Genomic DNA, 21806 nt, shown 5'->3' on the forward strand with positions numbered 1-21806 from the left:
ATACCTATGTGATTAGAATCACATATACCCCCATCTAATACAGCAATTTAGACAAGTTGGTGAAATAGTTGGACATACCTGGAGAGGTATACCTCGAGAGGGTTTCAAGAGTTCTGCTCCCCGAGCCCGGCCCGGGGTCAGGCTCGACAGATGGCTACTGGACATCAACGAAGACAAGTGCAAGTTCGTGAGTTTGGAAACGTGGCTAAGGAAGTCAGAGGCACAATACATAATGAAAGGCAAGAACTTACCACGGCCAGTAAGAGATAAGATTATTAAAACTCGGATCATGAGTTTATCTTGAGATGATTTCAGGGCTTTAGTGACCCCGCGGCCCGGTCCTCGACCATGCCCCCAATATCAACTAATAATCAAATGATTATCTAATAATCTAATATCAAGTAATATCAACTAATAATCAATATCAAATAATAATACTGAACAAATCATCCTAAGACATAATTGTGAAGAATGAGAAATTACAGACGCTCGCCAGAAAACCTTGTATAAGAGGAGCAAGCAAGGAGAATGAACAGAGGGTGTTGATATTAATGATACTGGAAGAAGAAATAGAGGAGATGTGGAAACCTAGAAACCTTGCGTTGATTCCCGGGAATCAGGGTCCCCGCGGCCCGGTCTCAGACCAGGCTTCCTGGACTGGTCAACCAGCCTGTTGGACGCGGCTTCGGTTCAGGAGCCGTAGCTTGGTCCTAAAAACTATCAGGTAATCAGCTTCCACTGCAGCAAGCAAGCACAAGCACTCGAATCCAAAACTACGATAATTAGCGAGATTATCTCCAGCGTCATTCAAGTTTGAAGTAGATCCAGCACAATTCGCGACCCCCAGAAAAGTGATGATAATTTTTTGCTAAGGTATATCTGCATTTATACGCCAGATGTAGAAACCCCCTAACTTATATGCCGGGTGATATGTTTGTGTCAAGCGCTCTAGCAACGTAATACAGGGTTACACAGAAATCACAATAGCTTGATGCATCAAATGAACAAAACGTTTATTCATTTGATGCATGGAGGCCTGGTCGAGGACCGGGCCGCGGGGACATTAAAGCCCCGAAATCATCTCAAGATAACTTCAAGATAGATCACGCTATCGTGATTTGTGTGTGTAATGAAGTAAGGGCGAAGAGGTAGAACAGCTTAGTGACAGCTCGGGTGCAGGGGTGGAATTGTGTAAACCGTGGTTTGTGTCTCGGAGAGGCTGCAGGATCAGAGTAAGGTCAGTAGAACTTCAGGTTGCAATTCTTTTTACCATGTCGTAGTTCAGTCGATTAAGGCAGCGTCTGGGGTCCTCTCGGACGTAGATTCGAGCCCTCGTCACGGCCCTTGTGGATTTGTTTAATATAACGTTACCCTAGACTATATTAAGGGTGATACGTTTGTCAAATGACATTATCACAAATTAATAATTATCAACAATACCTAACTGTACAATAACGAAGCAGCTAAAAGTACCACTAAATGGTCTGCCGACTGTAAAAATACTACGACAAAATCACCCTCAAATCGCAGTCTCAATCACCGCTTCATTCACTGAGTTAAAGAGTGCATTCGGGTGAGTGTGCACGCGCGTGAAGGGTGTTGAGAGCTGCTGGAGTGTAGAGGTAAGGGCAAGGGTGAGCATCACCAAGTGTGATGCGTGACTCTTTAAAGCTGAGTGTGATGGTACGGCCACCCGCGTGACCCCCCCCCCCAACACACACACACACACACACACTACATCCTCCCCGCCCCCCTCATAATAATCAGCATATGCGACACTGGTATAACCAAACAATAGCAAGTTAGGAAGCTAAGTAAGGGGACCTTGAGAACACTATAAAGACATACGTGAGGTCCATGTAAGAGTGAGTCGTCAAGCAAGACTTATCCAGAGGTATTCCACGAGGCTCGTGCAACAACCGCATGGATTACACTATGAGGAGACCCCGAGGGAGCTCGAAGGTACCTCACTTGGGAGATTAAACAACAGAGACATGGTAATGCCATACAACATTCTCTGGAGAAATAAGGCCAATAAATAAAGCATGCTCGGTGCAAGGTAGAACAATAGGACATTGCTGGAAACTTGAGTCACAAATGACTCGGTGGGATATTAGGGGAGAACCTTAAATGGAAAACATTTCAGGACACACCAAAGTTAAAATAGTTTCACAAGAAGATATGGCAAGGAAAAGGATGGTCGATTCTATTAATACATTTAAAGTCTCAGTGTCTCTCTCTCTCTCAGTCTCTCTCTCTCTCTCTCTCTCTCTCTCTCTCTCTCTCTCTCTCTCTCTCTCTCTCTCTCTCTCTCTCTCGTTGGAGTATACATTACGTGCATACGTTGGAGTATTCATGCACTATGTACATGAATACCAATCCGCTCCACCGCATAATAGTGGACTGTAGTGGCTTGCATCTTGGGGAAGGTCAGTGGTTGGTCTAGGCTCCTAGCGGGACCTGGAGAGGCTTCTGGCAGTAGTTCTACTCCCTAAGCCCTAAGGGATGAGAGTCTAGCAGGCTTCTTACTCCCGACATTGGGAAACCTCGTCACACTGCGCCACACTTCCTCCAGCACACTACATACTAATTCATGCATCTGCAAACTCAACTCTCCTTCAACACACAATACCTGCCACACACAGGGTGGTGTGTACTCACTAGGTGAATACACATCATCTTGTGTTGATTCCTGAGATCATGGTCCTGAAATCATGGTCAGCAAGCCTGGTCCGTGAGACCAGGCTTCCTCGTTGGTGGTCTGGTCGACCAGGTTCTAAGTCCCAACTGCTCGCTGCCTGACGTGTGAGTCTCAGTCCGGTTGATCAGGTATCTTTTCGAAGTGTTTATTAAGTTCTCTTTTGAACACCGTCAGAGGTCGGCCAGTTATGCTCCTTGTGTATAGGTGGAGTGTGTTGAAGACTCGTGAGCCTTTGATGTTAATAGAGTTTTCTTGCAGCGTACCAGATGCACCTCTGCTTTTCAACGGGGTTATGTTGCACTTCCTGCCATGCCTCCAGGTCTCATGAGGAGCTATTTCCGTGTGCAGATTTCGAACCAGTCGCTCTAATATTTTCCATGTGTAAATTATTGTATGTTTCTCCCGCCTGTGCTCTAGAGAATATATATTTAGGCATTTTTATCGGTCCCAGTAATTGAGATGATTTACTGAGTGGAATATCAAGTGGATTGAGTGAGATTCTGCCTAAATAGACACAAATGACCTATTACGAATGTGTGACAGGATTGCCTTAAACCAGCAATTGGTAGAACCAACTAGAAAACACACTAGACCTTATTTTCACAAATAACGATGAACTAATCAGGAATAAAATGGTTATAAATATCTGTTACTCAAATCACAACTTTACTGAAGTTCAGACAAGCATGGGCAATAGACCTACGCAGCCAGTCCCAAATTCCAGAAGAGGTGAATTCAGCAAATTAAATTTTAATAATAAATACATTAACTGAGAACTAATAAACCAAGACCTTACAGAAATAATCTGGGAAGAACAGATAGTAAATGCAGGTTTAAAATCAGTGCCTCAAAAGAATAAGTTCAGTAGCTCAAGAAATATGTTCGAGCCGCACACCTCTAAAGAAGAGAAGGAAGACATGCAGATTGGAACGAGAACGGCGTTCCGTTTATTGAGCAAGAAAAGACATATCGGAACAACTTAAACGCCCAGCCCTCTCTCAAGAACGACATGGAAGGATGTGTAGAGAAATAGAACCGACGGAGCTGAAGCTACAAGAACCACATAAAATCCAGGAGCGGCAAAGATAGGAAAAAGACTTTCGGTGAAGTCGGGAAGAATCCGAAATACTTTATGTTCCTATGCAGAATCAAGAAACAAAATACATCTAGTATTCGGCCCTTGCGCAAGTGATGGAACTTTCACAGATGACAACAAAGTGAGTGAAATACTGAGGATTCCGTTTTCAGCGAGCCACTAAACACACTGAAGATTGATAACCCAAACAAATTCTTCATGAATGTGATACCAACATCAAATCATATATCAGATGACACCCTAACTCCCCTTGATTTTGAAGTAGCCAAAGACAGTAGACCTATGCACTATTCACCAGACCCTGATTACTGAAATTCCTTATTTATCAAGATTTGTAAAAATATATAAAATATAACACTATCGCAAGCCCTTAAATTTTTTTTTTGAGGGGAAGATTGAGTCTGGATACTGGTGTTATCCCTGACATATTTAAAACAACGGTGATAGCACCACTCTATAGAGGAGGTAATAAAGCAGACGGTAAACAAATATAAACCGATATCATATCACAAATAATGAAAATCTTTGAAAGAGTGCCAAGACGTGAGATCAGAAAAAACATAGAATCACAGCGTCTACATATCCCTGGACCTTACGGGTTCAAAACAGGGCGCTCTTGCCTCTCACAACTGCTGGACCCCTATGACATGGCCTTAGCTGCCATGGAAGACAAGGAACACACTGATGTGTGTTCAGACTTTGCAAAACCTTTCAACAAATGCGACCATGGTGTTCTTGCACACACTATGCACACAAATGGAATTACTGGAACAATAGGAAGATGGATCTACAATTTCCTAACGAAGATAACCCAGAGTGTAATAGTCAACAAAATAAAATCCGGATCATCCACCATGAAGAGCTCAGTCCCCCAGGGTACTGTGCATGCTCTGATACTTTTCATATTCTCACATCGGACAGACAAATAAACAAACTACAATATTGTTAATTTGTATGAAGCGTAAACAACATAGAGGACACAGCAAACCACCAATCTGATGTGCATCAGATCTTTCAATGGACCACAAAAATATGATAAGTTTAATGAAGATAAGTTCCAGCTCCGTTACAGAAAAAAAACGAAAATATAAAAACGGAAGCCACATATAAATCGGATTAAAATCGTTCTTTGAAACGGAACAACAATGTAAAGGGTCTGGGAATAAAAAAAAAAAAGTCTGAGGTCCTTACCTTTTTTTTAAAGAACACAAAGTAACCTTCACGACTGCAAGAAAACAAAAAAAAAGACAGGTTGGATAACAAGAACCTTTAAGAAGGGACGCCATAACCAATGATGATACTCTTCAAGACACTAGAGCGCTCCACAGTGGAATATTGTCGCACAACAACAGTCACATTTCGAAGATGGAGAAATTGCTGACCTGGAGAGCGTGCAAAAGATCCTTTACTGCTAGAAACCACTCAATGCAACATCACAATTATTGGGACTGATTAAAATGTTTAATCTGTATTCTCAAGAGAGCAGGCGGGAGATACATAATAATTTAAACTTGGAAAATATCAGAGGAACCGGTTCAAAATCTGCACACAGAAATAACATCACATGAGACTAGGAGGCATGGCAGGATGTGCAGAATACCCCCGTTGAAAAGCAGAGGTGCAACAGGTACTCTGATAAAAGAACTCTATCAGCATGAAAGACACAAGATTGTACACACGCTCCCACTGCAGTGTTCTCCAGAGAACTCCATAAAACCCTCCAAAGGATATCTTATCAACCAGGTTGTGATTCATACGCCAAGCTACGAGCAGCCGCGTCCAACAGCCTGCTAAACCAGACCACCAAGCAAGAGGTGCTGTTCAGAGACCGCGCCGCGGGAACGTTGATCCTCGGAAACAACCACAAGGTATCCGCAAGATTATATACCAACTTGTGAGACAATCCAGCGATCCCGTCTATTATGTTACACAATTTCATCAATGACCAACCCGATTTCCAGTTATTTAGCTTGGTCTTTCCTGAATCTAAAACTTTTCTAATTTATATCCAATATGTCGAGTTAAGTTTTGTGAAGACAGAACCAGACCACGTTTCTGAATGTCCTGAACTATTTACATGTCAAGACTCGACAATGGTTCAATTAGTTCTGAAACGTTGTCAGTTTCTCTCCGTTAGCGACTGCGGGGGGGGGGTTTACGTGCATGTGTTCCCGCCGCGTTACTGTGACTTGTATATCTTCTATTGAAGATCCAAGGAACAAAATTATGAGGTAAAATGCCCCAAAAGAGTAGCATCTTGGAGTGACTGATTGATTGATGGACAAGAACATTCCAAACGAGATGGCAAGCCAGTGATGATCCGCTTAAGCTGTATTCTTTAAATCGGAATAGTGCCGTACAGTGACAGCTTCGTCACGTGCCGTACAGTGACAGCCTCGTCACGTGCCGTATAGTGACAGCCTCGTCACGTGCCGTACAGTGCAAGCTTCGTCACGTGTCGTACAGTGACGGCTTCGTCACGTGCCGTACAGTGACAGCCTCGTCACGTACCGTAAGTGACAGCTTCGTCACGTGCCGTACAGTGACAGCCTCGTCACGTACCGTAAGTGACAGCTTCGTCACGTGCCGTACAGTGACAGCCTCGTCACGTACCGTAAGTGACAGCTACGTCACGTGCCGTAAGTGACAGCTACGTCACGTGCCGTAAGTGACAGCTTCGTCACGTGCCGTAAGTGACAGCTACGTCACGTGCCGTAAGTGACAGCTACGTCACGTGCCGTAAGTGACAGCTTTGTCACGTGCCGTAAGTGACAGCTTCGTCACGTGCCGTACAGTGACAGCTTCGTCACGTGCCGTACAGTGACAGCCTCGTCACATCCGTACAGTGCCAGCTTCGTCACGTGCCGTAAGTGACAGCTACGTCACGTGCCGTAAGTGACAGCTTTGTCACGTGCCGTAAGTGACAGCTTCGTCACGTGCCGTAAGTGACAGCTTCGTCACGTGCCGTAAGTGACAGCTTCGTCACGTGCCGTAAGTGACAGCTTCGTCACGTACCGTAAGTGACAGCTACGTCACGTGCCGTAAGTGACAGCTTCGTCACGTGCCGTATGTGACAGCTTCGTCACGTGCCGTAAGTGACAGCTTCGTCACGTGCCGTAAGTGACAGCTTCGTCACGTGCCGTAAGTGACAGCTTCGTCACGTGCCGTAAGTGACAGCTTCGTCACGTGCCGTAAGTGACAGCTTCGTCACGTGCCGTAAGTGACAGCTTCGTCACGTGCCGTAAGTGACAGCTTCGTCACGTGCCGTAAGTGACAGCTTCGTCACGTGCCGTAAGTGACAGCTTCGTCACGTGCCGTAAGTGACAGCTTTGTCACGTGCCGTATAGTGACAGCCTCGTCATTAATGTCCATCACCCCGTCCCTCAACCTCACCGCTCCTGTCTCATCATATTTCCTCCTTCAAAGTCCGATATTCTACCACACTATACCCGCCACACAGCTACCGTCTGGTGGCTGAGCGGACAACGCGCAGGACTCGTAATTCTGTGGCCCGGGTTCGATTCCCGGACCAGGCAGAAACAACCAGGCAAAGTTTCTTTCATCCTGAATGCTCCTGTTACCTAGCAGTAAATAGGTACCTGGGAGTTAGACAGCTGTTACGGAGCTGCTTCCTGGGTACGAGTGTGTGTGCAGGTGGGGGGGGGGAATTAGTTAGTTGTTAGTAACAGTTGATTGACAGTTGAGAGGCGGGCCGAAAGAGCAAAGCTCAACCCCCCGCAAGCACAACTAGGTGAATACACCACACTACACCTGCCACATAAGACTATATATACCCCACCACAATAGACCCCATCAACCAGGTATCAACCAGGTATCAACCAGACCCACTCACCACACACTACCAGACCCACTCACCACACACTACCAGATCCACTCACCACACACTACCAGATCCACTCACCACACACTACCAGATCCACTCACCACACACTACCAGATCCACTCACCACACACTACCAGATCCACTCACCACACACTACCAGATCCACTCACCATACACTATCAAACACACACACCACACCATACCTCACCACACCAAACTACAGCCTACCACACCATACTATACCTACCCCCCCACCACCACCACCACCACCACTTGCTGCCAATAAAAGACAAAGCAAACAGACAAATGACTCAGCCCCCCCTCACCCCCCCCCCCCCACCCAAGGTCAACATCCCGGGATGCTGCACCGAGCATCACCATCATCAGACGCGAGAGAAGACAAAACCATTATAAATCTTTTCTCCCCACACACAACAACAAACACCCAGGTATCCAGCTCATGTTTACACGACCAGGCCCGTCCTCCCACTTGACACAATCGCCCATTGATAACGGAATGTACGAATCGGTTCCAAACGCGACGTTACCAGTACAAATTACACCGCTTAACGTTTTGCATCGACCTCAAAAGGTTATTAGGTGGGTTGCTTGGGTTAGAACGTTTTATAGATAGGTTAAAAGAGTTTGAGGTAGCGGCTATAAGGGCGAGAAGGTGCTCACACGGCACGAGGTTAAGGTACGTATGTACATGTACACTACTGTATGGAGGGCATGTGTGGGCATGGGCATGCATAATGTGGGCATGGATGCCCTCCCAGACACACATATTGGAAATGAGAATAATAATGATAAAATACAGAAGAAGAAGAATACTGAGTTTACTTGTAAAGAGAAGAAGAATACTGAGTTTACTTGTAAATAATAATACTGAGTTTACTTGTAAATAATAATACTGAGTTTACTTGTAAATAATAATACTGAGTTTACTTGTAAATAATAATACTGAGTTTACTTGTAAATATTAATACTGAGTTTACTTGTAAAGAAGAAGAGGAATACCGAGAGCTCGGGAACCCTCGAGGGTTCAGCAGAACCTCAGGTTGCCATTCTTGGCCCATGTGGTGGCGTCCACACCCTGTGTCTGGGAACACCCCAGCGCATCGGTTCGAATCCGCATCACGGCTCCTGTCGATTTTCTCCTAACATCGTTGCCATTACTTTATTAATAACGACCACGCCATCGCCGTTATTAATCATTATTATAAAATAAAGATAATTAATAATAAGAGGTGCGACGCGCCCCAGGAGTTGACGGCTATATCTCAAACCCACAATTATATGAATCACCACCACCACCTCCTCCCTTATCACTTCAACACAGAGCAACAATATATAGCACCAAGTAGATCTACAACCCCTACACACAAGCTACTACAACCTCTGACCATCACAGCTACAACAACCCGACGACAACCACACCATAACGAGGCCACAACCGCATGCCACCACAATCCTATCACAACCAAGCCGCTATAACAACCACCTCACAATCACACGTCACCACAATCCAGTCAAACCACACGCTACCACAACCTAACCCTCCCCCCCCTGTAACACGGGTTTGGGTTCCTCTCTCTTTACTTCCTTCTTTCTACTCCCTCTACCCGTATTCTTACTTATTATTCTCTACCAAGGGACTCCAAAACTTTTACCAAAGCCAACTCCACGCCACGTGGTCCTAAGACGATTGACCGACTTAGGATTCTACACCCAGTATGACGTGACCTAAGCTCTGAACAAAACCCTAGAGTCACCTCTGCTGCCACCACCAGACCAGTAATACAAGAGCAATGATCGAGGTCTGGATCGATCACGCTAATTAATCAACCTAGGGGCTTGATCCCCACTATAAACGATGACCTTGAGTGTGGAATAAATTACACGGTAATGATAATTCCGATTCGATGTTAGAATCGGCGCCCAATGCAACTCTGCCTCGTGTGGACCACGTGACCAGGACAAGTATACACATAAAACACATGGAAACAATAAAATGCAAATTAATAACAAATTTAATTTATTAAAAGAAAACTAAAACAAAATCTAAATGTGTTCACTCCCTATCACTTTAACACTCCCTACTTGACCTGAGTGGCAAATGAGAAGACTATCCCTATAATTAACAATAGCAACTATACCTTGGGCGACCACAGCTCTAGGTGTTGGGTGGTCTTGGGGAGAGGTAAGATGTTTGACCTCTCCCAGCTGCTCCCGTATTCACACTGATTTTTCCCTTGTCTCGTCTCCCCCAGACAGAACATTGTATCCTTGCGCCTAGTCAAAGTTCTACCCAGTTACTAGCAAGGTTTAAGTTATAACAATTAAACTCGGTTGTACTTAATTGATCCAGACTAGTTGAATTATTTTACTGAAATAAATTACACAAGCCTCTAACGGCAGAGCTGTTCCCGATCACAAAAATGGTTATTAAAACTTTGAGAAATATTAGACATGTCAACCCTGCTGACCTATGACCGCCGGTCACTCCGCCTCAAAAGTTAGATCTGATTCGTGACGTCACTGATGGTGACTTAAACTCAATAATTAGAATACTCTTGATATTGTATCCAGTACTATTATACAATACAATTTTAATGCAAAATGAATAAAGGCTAATTTTCTCTAAATTACTGAATACTATAGGATGATTCATTTTACGCAGCTATGAACAAAGCGTTGGTTATTTCCACCGCGAATTCCCCTGGGGGTCAGGTCACCATGCGGCTCAGCTTCCCATTCTCTTTTGTCGATAAACCACTCTGGATAATTCTTACAACAGCCTAGTTTGTTACACCCCCCCACCCACCCACCCAGGGAGCCGGTCGGCCGAACGGACAGCACGCTGGACTTGTGATCCTGTAGTCCTGGGTTCGATCCCAGGCGCCGGCGATAAACATTGGACAGAGTTTCTTTCACCCTATGCCCCTGTTACCTAGCAGTAAAATAGGTACCTGGGTGTTAGTCAGCTCTCACGGGCTGCTTCCTGGGGGGTGGAGGCCTGGTCGAGGACCGGGCCGCGGGGACACTAAAAAGCTCCGAAATCATCTCAAGATAACCTCAAGATAACCCAATACCATCCTACCCAAAGCCACCATTCGCCACCTAAAGTCCCCGCACTACAACCACATTTATCCTAACTTGCTACCGTCTCCACTTCGACAAACAACAGGGAACAACGGCTGCAAACTAGCGTGTTTGCATCTGGGAAAAGTGGCAGCTGCATAAATGAATTTTTCTGGAGGAATAAGTGTGAGAGTAAGTAAGGACTTCAACAATATCCCCAGTGGAAGTATTATTAAATTATCAACGGCAAGGGGTAACGGGGCCGGGGGGGGGGTAGGCAACGGGTCTGAGGGTAGGCCGCAAGGGAATCAATAGGGTCTACAAAACTCTGGACAAAACTCTCATTACGACACAAAAAACGCTCAAAATGAATTACTGACAAAGAAAATGGATCTTTAACTTCCTAACGAAGAGAACCCTGTTTGTAATAGTCAATACGGTAAAACCCGGATCATCCACTGTGACAAGCACAGCCACCCCTCCCCCCAGGGTACTGTGCTTGCTCCGATACAAGGATACAAACACAAGGATACAAACTACAGTACTAAATCTTGAGATGATTTCGGGGCTTTTTAGTGTCCCCGCGGCCCGGTCCTCGACCAGGCCTCCACCCCCAGGAAGCAGCCCGTGACAGCTGACTAACACCCAGGCACCTATTTTACTGCTAGGTAACAGGGGCATAGGGTGAAAGAAACTCTGCCCATTGTTTCTCGCCGGCGCCTGGGATCGAACCCAGGACCACAGGATCACAAGTCCAGCGTGCTGTCCGCTCGGCAGACCGGCTCCCTTATCATCCTTTGCAGATGACACTAGGATATTTATGAGAGTAGACAACACAGAGGACACAGCAAACCTAAAATCTGATGTAAATCACGAATTTCAGGAGCCACAGAAAATAACATGTTTCGTGAAGTTGAGTTCCAGCAGCTGAACTAAAATACAGAAACAGCTCACAAAACAAAGTCAAATCACACTACAGAACGAAAAATATAAAAAGCGCACACGGTAATAACTCAACATATCGCACAGAGACCAGGAGGCATGGCAGGATGTGCAGAATACCCCCGTTGAAGAGCAGAGGTGCGACAGGTACGCTGAGAGAGAACTATCAACATCAGAGGCCCGAGACTGTTCAACACGCTTCCACTACACATAAGGGGCATAACTGGCCGACCCCTCACAGTGTTCAAGAGAGAACTCGATAAACACCTCCAAAGGATACCTGATCAACCAGGCTGTGACTCATACGTCAGGCACCTCCACATGTCGCACAACACCGCCACATGTCGCACAGCACCTCCGCATGTCGCACAACACCGCCACACGTCGCACAACACCTCCACACGTCGCACAACACCTCCACACGTCGCACAACACCTCCAACATGTCGTACAACACCTCCACATGTCGCACAACACCTCCACATGTCGCACAACACCTCCAACACGTCGCACAACACCTCCAACACGTCGCACAACACCTCCACATGTCGCACAACACCTCCACATGTCGCACAACACCTCCACACGTCGCACAACACCTCCACACGTCGCACAACACCTCCAACACGTCGCACAACACCTCCGCATGTCGCACAACACCTCCGCATGTCGCACAACACCTCCACATGTCGCACAACACCTCCACATGTCGCACAACACCTCCACACGTCGCACAACACCTCCACACGTCGCACAACACCACACGTCGCACAACACCTCCAACACGTCGCACAACACCTCCAACACGTCGCACAACACCTCCACATGTCGCACAACACCTGCAACATGTCGCACAACACCTGCAACATGTCGCACAACACCTCCACACGTCGCACAACACCTCCAACATGTCGCACAACACCGCCACACGTCGCACAACACCTCCACACGTCGCACAACACCTCCACACGTCGCACAACACCTCCAACATGTCGCACAACACCTCCACATGTCGCACAACACCTCCACACGTCGCACAACACCTCCAACATACCTGGAATTTGAACCATACTTCAAAACCGAATTACAACTCCACATACATCACTACACCTGCGCCTGTCCAGATATTTAGACATGGACAAACTTAGGAACTTAAACTGCCGGCAGTTAAAAAAATAAAAACAGCTAGGAGACGCAGTCAATTGTTCTCGCGGAAGGAAAACGAGCCGCGAAGGCTCTGGGAATAACAAGGTTGGATGTGCTAATGTGTAGTGAGCATAAGAAAGTAAACACAGCATCAGCCAGGGGGAACGGTACCGTGGAATACCACACCCTTCAAACCCAGCCATGCCACCACAGTGGTCCTAACCAGTGTTTTGCTCGTCTTCCAGGGCGGTACGTGCAGGTGTAGGGCGGTACGTGCAGGTGTAGGCGGCACGTGCAGGTGTAGGCGGCACGTGCAGGTGTAGGGCGGCACGTGCAGGTGTAGGGCGGCACGTGCAGGTGTAGGGCGGTACGTGCAGGTGTAGGGCGGTACGTGCAGGTGTAGGGCGGTACGTGCAGGTGTAGGGCGGTACGTGCAGGTGTAGGGCGGTACGTGCAGGTGTAGGGCGGTACGTGCAGGTGTAGGGCGGCACGTGCAGGTGTAGGGCGGTACGTGCAGGTGTAGGGCGGTACGTACTGGTGTAGTGAAGGGAGAAGTACTCAAGGTGTAACACACCAGTAGGTAATGCGAGTGGTGCAGGTGGTGTGTAGAAGGGGGTGTGGGGAGAGTGTACCTGCACTATGTACAGGTGTTGGAAGAGAGGAGGGAGGGAGGTAGGGAGAGGGGGGCGGTGGCCCCCCGAGTCGAACGCGTGGTCAACAACACACGAGACAGTAACACAACACACCGTGAGAGATTGAGACTGGTGATCCTGGGAGAGACCCGCGGGCTGCTGACGACGGGTGATGGAAGAGCGACGAGAAGAGAGATATATATGGCTGTAGAGAGATAGAGAGATCACAAGAGCGTGGGGTACCGGGGGTGGAAACACTTGGTGAGCGGCGGCGGCGGCTACCACACTATATACTCAGCACTGACACACTCGCGCACCCAACCACACAGACAGCCAGCCAGCCAGGCACTGAGGTGGCCGCCCTTCCTCCACGCGGCGCCCTGTCTATTTTCTCGCACCATCTCGCTATCACTTTCCCCCCTCCCCCCCCCCCCACTCTCACGCACAACTTTCTCCATAAGGCGGCCTTTATTTCCCTCATTGTGTGCGCGTGTGTGTGTGCGTCTTTATTACCCTATGCACGCTACTTCCATACACAGCCAATCACCATACTTCCTATCATATCCGCATGATCGTATGACTGCCAAGCTCCATTCAAGTCGAGTGCAATAGTTTCAATAATTTCAAAACAAGGGCAACAGTTACAAAACGAAGCGACCGTTCTGTCTTCGTATTCCCATACCGTTCGCCATATTACACCAATCACATGCAGTTCCAATTTCAAATATCTTTTTTCTTGGGGGGGGGGGGGGGGGGAGGAGCACTCTTGTGCCAAGGGTGTTCCTCCCGACATATCCTATAAAGTTCATATAAAAGGCTGTCATGTCCCTGATACTTAATGATGACACTCCTCAAGATGACACCTTCAGTATGCCTATATATCTGTAATAAACTTTCTCACCCCTGTGTGTACACACACACACACACAAAGGCGGGTGAGTACACACACAAGTGTAGATATAATAGTAGTAAATAGATCTGTTTCAAATGTAGATATGATAGAGCCCAATAGGCTCAGGAACCTGTACACCTGTTGATTGACGGTTGAGGCGGGACCAAAGAGCCAGAGCTCAACCCCCGCAAGCACAATTAGGTGAGTACACACACACACACACACACACACACACACACACACACAAACTCTCACTCACTAAATGGAAAGTAGTAGGAAGTGATGTGGTGGAGGCTGACTTCATACACAGTTTCAAATAAATAAAGATATGATAAAGCCCAATAGGCTAAGGAATCTGTACACCAGTTGACTGACAGACGAGAGGCGGGACCAAAGAGCCAAAGCTCAACCCCGCAAGCACAACTAGGTGAATACACGCAAACGTGCGTCACGTTCCTGAAATGTTGTCTTAATCTGATATGTCAATAATGGGCATTTTCCACAACCTAACTTATGCACCCAAAGTTTCTATGATCACATTTAGCATTAAAGTCCCGACACGAACATTTGCAGCTGATTAATCCCAGCAATTTGCATAGCCAATACATTACACGGAGGAGGCAGTGGCGTCATGATCAATTCGACGAGTCTCGTGTGTGTCTACTTATTAAACCTCCACTTTCAACTCCTCGAATCAAAAACATATACTTACCTGCTTGATGGAGTTCTGGGAGTTCTTCTTCTCCCCGAGGCCAGGCTTGACTTGTGAGAGTTTGGTCCACCAGGCTGTTTGCTTGGAGCGGCCCGCAGACCCACATATACCCACCACAGCCCGGTTGGTCCGGCACTTTCTGAAGAAAACTATCTAGTTTTCTCTTGAAGATGTCCTGTCGACATCTTCAACCTGTCGACGTTAAGGTACTGTCGACTTGTTCATGTCGACAGTACCTTAATGACCTGTTACGGTGACAGTACTTGTGTAGGTCTGTTATTAGAATCTGGTGACGACAGCAGCTTGTCAGTCTGTTATTGGATGTGATAACATTATCGGTCTGTCCCAAGCGTGCACAATATGCATGTGTAACGTTGAACTGACGTTGACGTTTAACCGATCAACCGGTAGCCGGTCACTTTCGCCTACAATGAAAGTGACCATTTTAGAAAACGGCCACTCAGCCTAGCTGTTCTTTACCAGTGTTCATAATGACGCTAAAAATAGACCATGCAAGAACATTTACAAAGGGCAATAAACCAGCCATGATAACGCAACATCACGTTCCTCGTTATCACCTACTGACTGTCGCGTTTGATACAATGTGCACTACACTCCCCAAGCAGTAAAATAGGTACCTGGGTGTTAGCTGTCACGGGCTGCTTCCTGGGGGTGGAGGCCTGGTCGAGGACCGAGCCGCGGGGACACTAAAAAGCCCCGAAATCATCAAGATAACTCTCAAGATAACCCTTTAATTCTGCACTGGACCACGATTTATGTACACACACACACACACACACACACACACACACACACACACACACACACACACACACACACACACACACACACACACACACACATTTACGAAACCTGTGCCTCCTTTCCTCAACCATTGCGACTGCACTTTCATGTATCATTAAATCAGTTCAGTCTAAATGGTTTCGGCATGAGCGTCTGTTTGCATGCCCTGTTTGGCAGATTGTAGTTACACAAATATAAACTAGGGTTAGAAGCACTGCAACATGTGGGTAAGAAAAGCTTCTTTTCCTACCCATTCATAGGTTCGAATCCTCATCACTGGTCAGAAAGTGAACCACGGGCACCTTCATCCTCTGAATGATCAAAAGATGACCAAAGAGTAAAGGAGTAAAATTGACAACGAAACTAGAGAAATGGGGGAGATAAAATTTAACACAAAACAAGAGAAATGGGTTAAAATTGACAACAAAGCCGAGAAAGAGGGCACGGAGATTTACTCAATAAAGTTAACGGGAAAACAGTAAACTCCATGACCCGCAAAATTGCCCTGTGTTTTATAGCTGGCTATAATACTCACACAAAATATAACAATATCCTTCCTTAAAAGCTGAAAGGAAGCTTATTTGTTTCAGTGGAAAGAATGATCCCAGGTTTAAGACTGCATAAATATGAAGATAATAAAATAAAGCGGTAAGTGAAGCCAAATGAATTCATTCTAACAGGAAAACAAACAAACTTTGTGGGGGAAGTTTTACAACAGCAAGAGTCATCACTATTAAAATCAAAACTGCAAATTATATTTTAAACCCAAATTAAATATATATATATATATATATATATATATATATATATATATATATATATATATATATATATATATATATATATACATATTTTTAATACCTAGAAGGGGGTACCACCTCTGGTACAAGTGTAGGGACCCATAGCCTCGGAGAAGAAATATATATATATATATATATATATATATATATATATATATATATATATATATATATATATATATATATATACACACATACACACACAAAATGCCGTTAAAAACAATTCGCGATAGACAAGAGTCAGACAAACTTTAGCGTGAAATTCTAATTAAATGTTTAAGCATTTCACAAGAATAAATGTTTGTCAGATTACGCGAGTTATTCCTTTTGATAAAAGTCTACAGATTTTATGCGGCGAAAAGCCTATTATATGCCGTAAGCGGTTTTCTCCACTGTCCGCCTTCCTTCCCCGCGGAGAAAACCCGGGTCAGCGAATTTCAAACTTTCCTCAATAATAACCCCCCCCCCCCAATCGAAACCGATTCTTCTGGAAATAGTTTGGGATCGTCGTTGATAATGGCGTTCTTACATTCCTTGACGAATATCGTTTCCGGAGAGTAGACCGGGGATGAGTATTAGGCGTTGTGGGGGTATATGTGACTAATTGAGTCTCGGCCAACCAGCTGTAATCCACTTTGGTCACCACAGTTTAAAATTAAGATCCTATGATCTTCGAAATTAAGATTCGAAGGATTTGATTTCCTTGCTATGCAGGTCGTTTTATTGACAAAGTGTACAAGCATACAAATTGAGACAAATTATTTAAGTTTTATTTTATTTAATTTTTTACTTTATTTTGTAGCACAAACGAAGCTGTTCATTTATACATACAATGCTAACCAGCATGAATAAATTTTCTTATGTACTCCAAGGACAGGGTTAGAACTGCTGTAGTCCATAGATAGTTATAAAACATTCGACTACATCATACAAACGCAGTGATGTGGTGGAGGCTGACTCCATACACAGTTTCAAGTGTAGGTATGATACAAGCCCAGTAGGCTCAGGAATCTGTACACCAGTCGATTAGCTGCCGACAGGCGGGACCAAAGAGCCAAAGCTCAACCCCCGCAAGCACAACTAGGTGAGTACCACCTTTAGCATCCCCCTCCCCCTCCCCACACACACAGGGTCGAGCGGACAGAGCTTGGGGCTGGTAGTCCTAAGGGCCCGGGATCGATTCCCGGCCGAGGCAGAAACAAACGGGCAGTTTGTTTCACCTCATGAACCTTTTCACTTAGCAGATATCGTAGCAATAAATAGGCACCTGGGAATTAAGCAGCTGCTACACACTGCATCCTGGGGATGTGCGTGAGAGTTTGAGATAAATATTTGTAGTAACTACGATAAGAGGGGAAAATAGGTAGGATTATTAGACAACCGACGGTTGGAAAGGCTGGGTCCCTGGCGTAATAGCTCGATCCTGCAGTCACAAATAATAAACACACACTGACCAAAGAGCCAGAGCTCAACCCCCGCAAGCACAACTAGGTGAGCGCACACACGCGCACACATTTAGCCCAGGCATGAAACTCTCACGTGAAAAAAGGAAAAATCCCAAATACATGCAACAGTAGCCGTTCTTGAGATGAGGATAGACATATACGTAATTGTATGAAGAAATCATGTGGTTAAAAAGCTGGAAACAAGAGAGCGAGTGGGCATAGATGGAAACATGGCGTCATCTCCAGACTTGGGTCTGGAGATGACACTGGAGATCATCCCCCCCCCCCAACTCACGACTAGGTCAGGACACGCAATGCTTGCAAATTGGAGTGTAAAACATGCGCCCTCAGCACCACTGCCCAAGAACCTCCTCAGGCAGCCGTCTCAAGAACTACTTGTGAATACATCAGCTTCGTGCAGAGAAAGACAAGAGCGGGAGTGTATTCTACACTGGTTGCAAATCTACATACACAAAACTAATTCCGCTCTGAAAGAGGGGGGGATACAGTGAGTATGAAGTAAATGCCCGCGTGTTGATAAGAAGAGGCAGTGCCTGTTCCACGTTAACATGTCTAATACTGAAAACCTCTCCCACACACGACCTCAAAATACCTACTGTTGCTTGGAGGGGCCCGCAGGCCCACATATCCACTACAGCCCGGTTGGCCCGGCACTTGTCAGACAAGTATCCAGCTTTTTCTTGAAGACTTAAAAAAAAATCGGCAACATTTCTAATACGTGTGCGTGCGTGTGCGTGTGCGTGTGTGTGTGTGTGTGTGTGTGTGTGTGTGTGTGTGTGTGTGTGTGTGTGTGTGTGTGTGTACACACAGGAGTGACAAAGTTTAGGACAGATATAGGCATACTGAAGGTGTCATCTTGAGGAGTGTCATCATTAAGTATCAGGGACGCGAGAGCCTTTATATGAACTTTATAGGATATGTCGGAAGATCAGAGTCGTCAACAGGAGGAAAGTGCCCCTGGAGAGCGCTGGGAGCACCCTTGGCGCGAGCATCGATGTCGTCAAAGAGGGTAGATGAATAATCGCGCGGACCGGCAAGCGCTTTCACGAGTGCTTAAGTAATTTCTTGAAAGACGGTGGTGTTCCTGAAGGACATGTGTACCTTGTGTGAAAGTACTCTGAATCCTACCGAGAGTAGCACAGTATCCTTGGTACGATAAGCATTATCGCGTAAGAAGTCTGGTCTACAAGAGCGAAAACAAGGAGCCAGGACTCGTCAAGCACTTACCTCAAGCACTTATATCATTATTCAGAAATAATAAACTGCTTCACTCACGTACTTCAAATACAAATATTCGCCAGCCAGCCCGTCCTCATAAACAAAGGTCAAAGTCCATTCCATGCACCGCCAAACCCCCCAGTTTATGAATGAAAACCGGTTTACACACGGCTCTCAACTGATGACGTTCGAACACTTCCGGAACAAGTGCTTCACTGACGAATTTTGTTCGAACCACAACGCTATAATTGCTTCACCCACGCACTACTGATACAAATAATCACCAACAGAACCTAAACACCCAACCTAACCTATGCCTATATATGCACAATATACTAATATATTATAATATTAATTTATATTTGAGAAAATTCCCGTTTAGAATGAACAGCATGTTAAAATTTATGAATGCGTTTGTAGGGTCGACCGCTGGATGGAATGGACTCGAGTCGAGGACGGGTTTCCCACGTACTAGGAACACAAATAATCGCCAACAAACTTTTCCTTCTGTTTTGCAGGAGTTTACGTATGAAACATTTTCCGAAGATGGCTAAGCTTTTGTACATTTAAAACCCAGAAGATTGGCCATGAAATTGTCCTATATTTGTCTTTTCACAATTGCTGTTTAATTTTTAAGGACACATTATTTAATGGTTATGTAGTTACTTATTTACTGATGCTATTAATATACACAAAAATGTTATTCTGCATATTTATCATTACGCGGGGCATGGCTGACACAAGTAATGTACAGAGAGTACTTAGAGGGATTGAACATAGCCCCGTGCTATAGAAAATACCCGTAGCTAGAAGGCAGGACACCAGTATCCTCTCACCGGGACACTGGTATCCTCTCTCCGGGACACTGGTATCCTCTCTCCGGGACACTGGTATCCTCTCTCCGGGACACTGGTATCCTCTCTCCGGGACACTGGTATCCTCTCTCCGGGACACTGGTATCCTCTCTCCGGGACACTGGTATCCTCTCCGTTGACAGGGATAGTCCAAACATACATTATTTGCTGAAGGGAAAAAAAAAGTTTGTTTCCCACACACGATATAAAGGACATTATTCCCTACAATTATTATTGATCTAGGTAAGAAACATTCTTTCTTATGTTACTGCTGTGATAAATGATACCGCTGAAGGGAAAAGAACGGTTGTTCTCTACACATGTTATAGCTGAAGGGAGGGAAACGTTTATACCCTACAGATGCTATAGTTGTTAGGAAGAAAAGTTTGCGCCTTAGATGTTGCTAGTGAGGTGGTGACGGGCGGTGTGAGCCAGCCTGTCATTAGTCAAGGCATCAGCTGGGTCTCTGAGATGGTAATGAGAGCAAGACACCAGCCGCCTGCCACCCCACACTAAGACAAATTACCACTCCCAGACTCGCTCTCCATCACCCATCTTCAATGTAACAGTTCGTGTGAGACGCCTCCAATTAACCAGTATTGATGTAGTGCTGATTTCTCTCTCTCACACACACACACAGTAGATATAATAGAGTAAAAATAGATTAATTAGAAAGGCGGGGTCCAAGAGCTAATTCTGCAGACACAAATAGTAATTTAAGGTAAGTTAATAGTAATTTAAGGAGTTAAGGTAACCTGACTTGCCTATATTTAACAATCTCAGAAAGTAATAGTAGTTTTAACACTATAAATTGTTTGAACAATAGACACCTGCAGGTGTAGTAAACAACAGCTAACTTCAGGTGTTGTAAACAATATATTTGCATATGCTGGTGGTGTAAACAAGACACACCTGCAGGCACTTGGATTAGGTTCTCTGAGGTCTTTCTAACTCTCAAAACCCGGCCCGAGGCCAGGCTTGACTTGTGAGAGCTTGGTCCACCAGGCTGTTGCTTGGAGCAGCCCGCAGGCCCACATACCCACCACAGCCTACTACGTCTGGCATTTCTTGAAGAAAACTATCCATTTTTTTCTTGAAGATTTCAACTTTATTTCCGGCAATATTTCTTATACTTACTGTGAGGAAATTTAACAGCCGTGGACCTGTGATGTTCATCCAGTGTTCTCTGTGCCTATGGCACCCCTGGTCTTCGCTGACTCTATTCTGGTGTTGTAGACAATGCCAATTAATTAACAGGCAATCTGACGCATATATATGAATAGATTTTATTGCACAAATGTTGTCTCTTAACTAATAGGAATGATAATTAAGATTCTTATATTCTCTCCCGTCCTCCCTGCCTCTCACACACAATGTACAATATTGGAGTATTTTCAACCACATATATATTGTTTGACTGCGAGATCAGGTCAGTTTGAGAAGACGCTAAGCCAATATGACTATACAGCACTTGGAAGGAATACGAGGACAGGATAGGATACATTGAAGGAACTGCGCCCAACCACTTAAACCCTCGGGAATCGAACACTGACCTTACAAGAGGCGAGGCCATCGCCGTATGTACCGATTAGTTCAAGTGGATGGACTTTGCAATT

General features: G+C 45.5%; 2 protein-coding genes across 9 annotated transcripts in view; one reads left to right on the top strand and one right to left on the bottom strand.

Annotated features, from left to right (window-relative positions):
- Window positions 1-21806, bottom strand: part of Nca (neurocalcin homolog) — a 472011-nt gene that overhangs the window by 430577 nt on the left and 19628 nt on the right. For 3 of the 8 annotated variants that reach the window (XM_069325891.1, XM_069325888.1, XM_069325889.1), the window contains exon 1: window positions 13559-13805. The exons of 3 other annotated variants lie outside the window; for them this stretch is intronic. The gene's annotated coding sequence lies outside the window, so the exon portion shown is untranslated. Of the gene's footprint in view, window positions 1-13558; window positions 13806-21806 lie in introns of those variants that run through there. 2 more of the 8 variants (XM_069325893.1, XM_069325894.1) reach the window with 1 other exon arrangement.
- LOC138365669 (salivary glue protein Sgs-4-like) lies at window positions 12009-12731 on the top strand. Its single transcript, XM_069326160.1, has one exon. It carries the CDS (start codon window positions 12009-12011, stop codon window positions 12729-12731), a length of 723 nt encoding a protein of 240 aa, XP_069182261.1.

Source organism: Procambarus clarkii, chromosome 17, assembly GCF_040958095.1.
Source record: "Procambarus clarkii isolate CNS0578487 chromosome 17, FALCON_Pclarkii_2.0, whole genome shotgun sequence".
Classification (NCBI taxonomy): domain Eukaryota; kingdom Metazoa; phylum Arthropoda; class Malacostraca; order Decapoda; family Cambaridae; genus Procambarus; species Procambarus clarkii.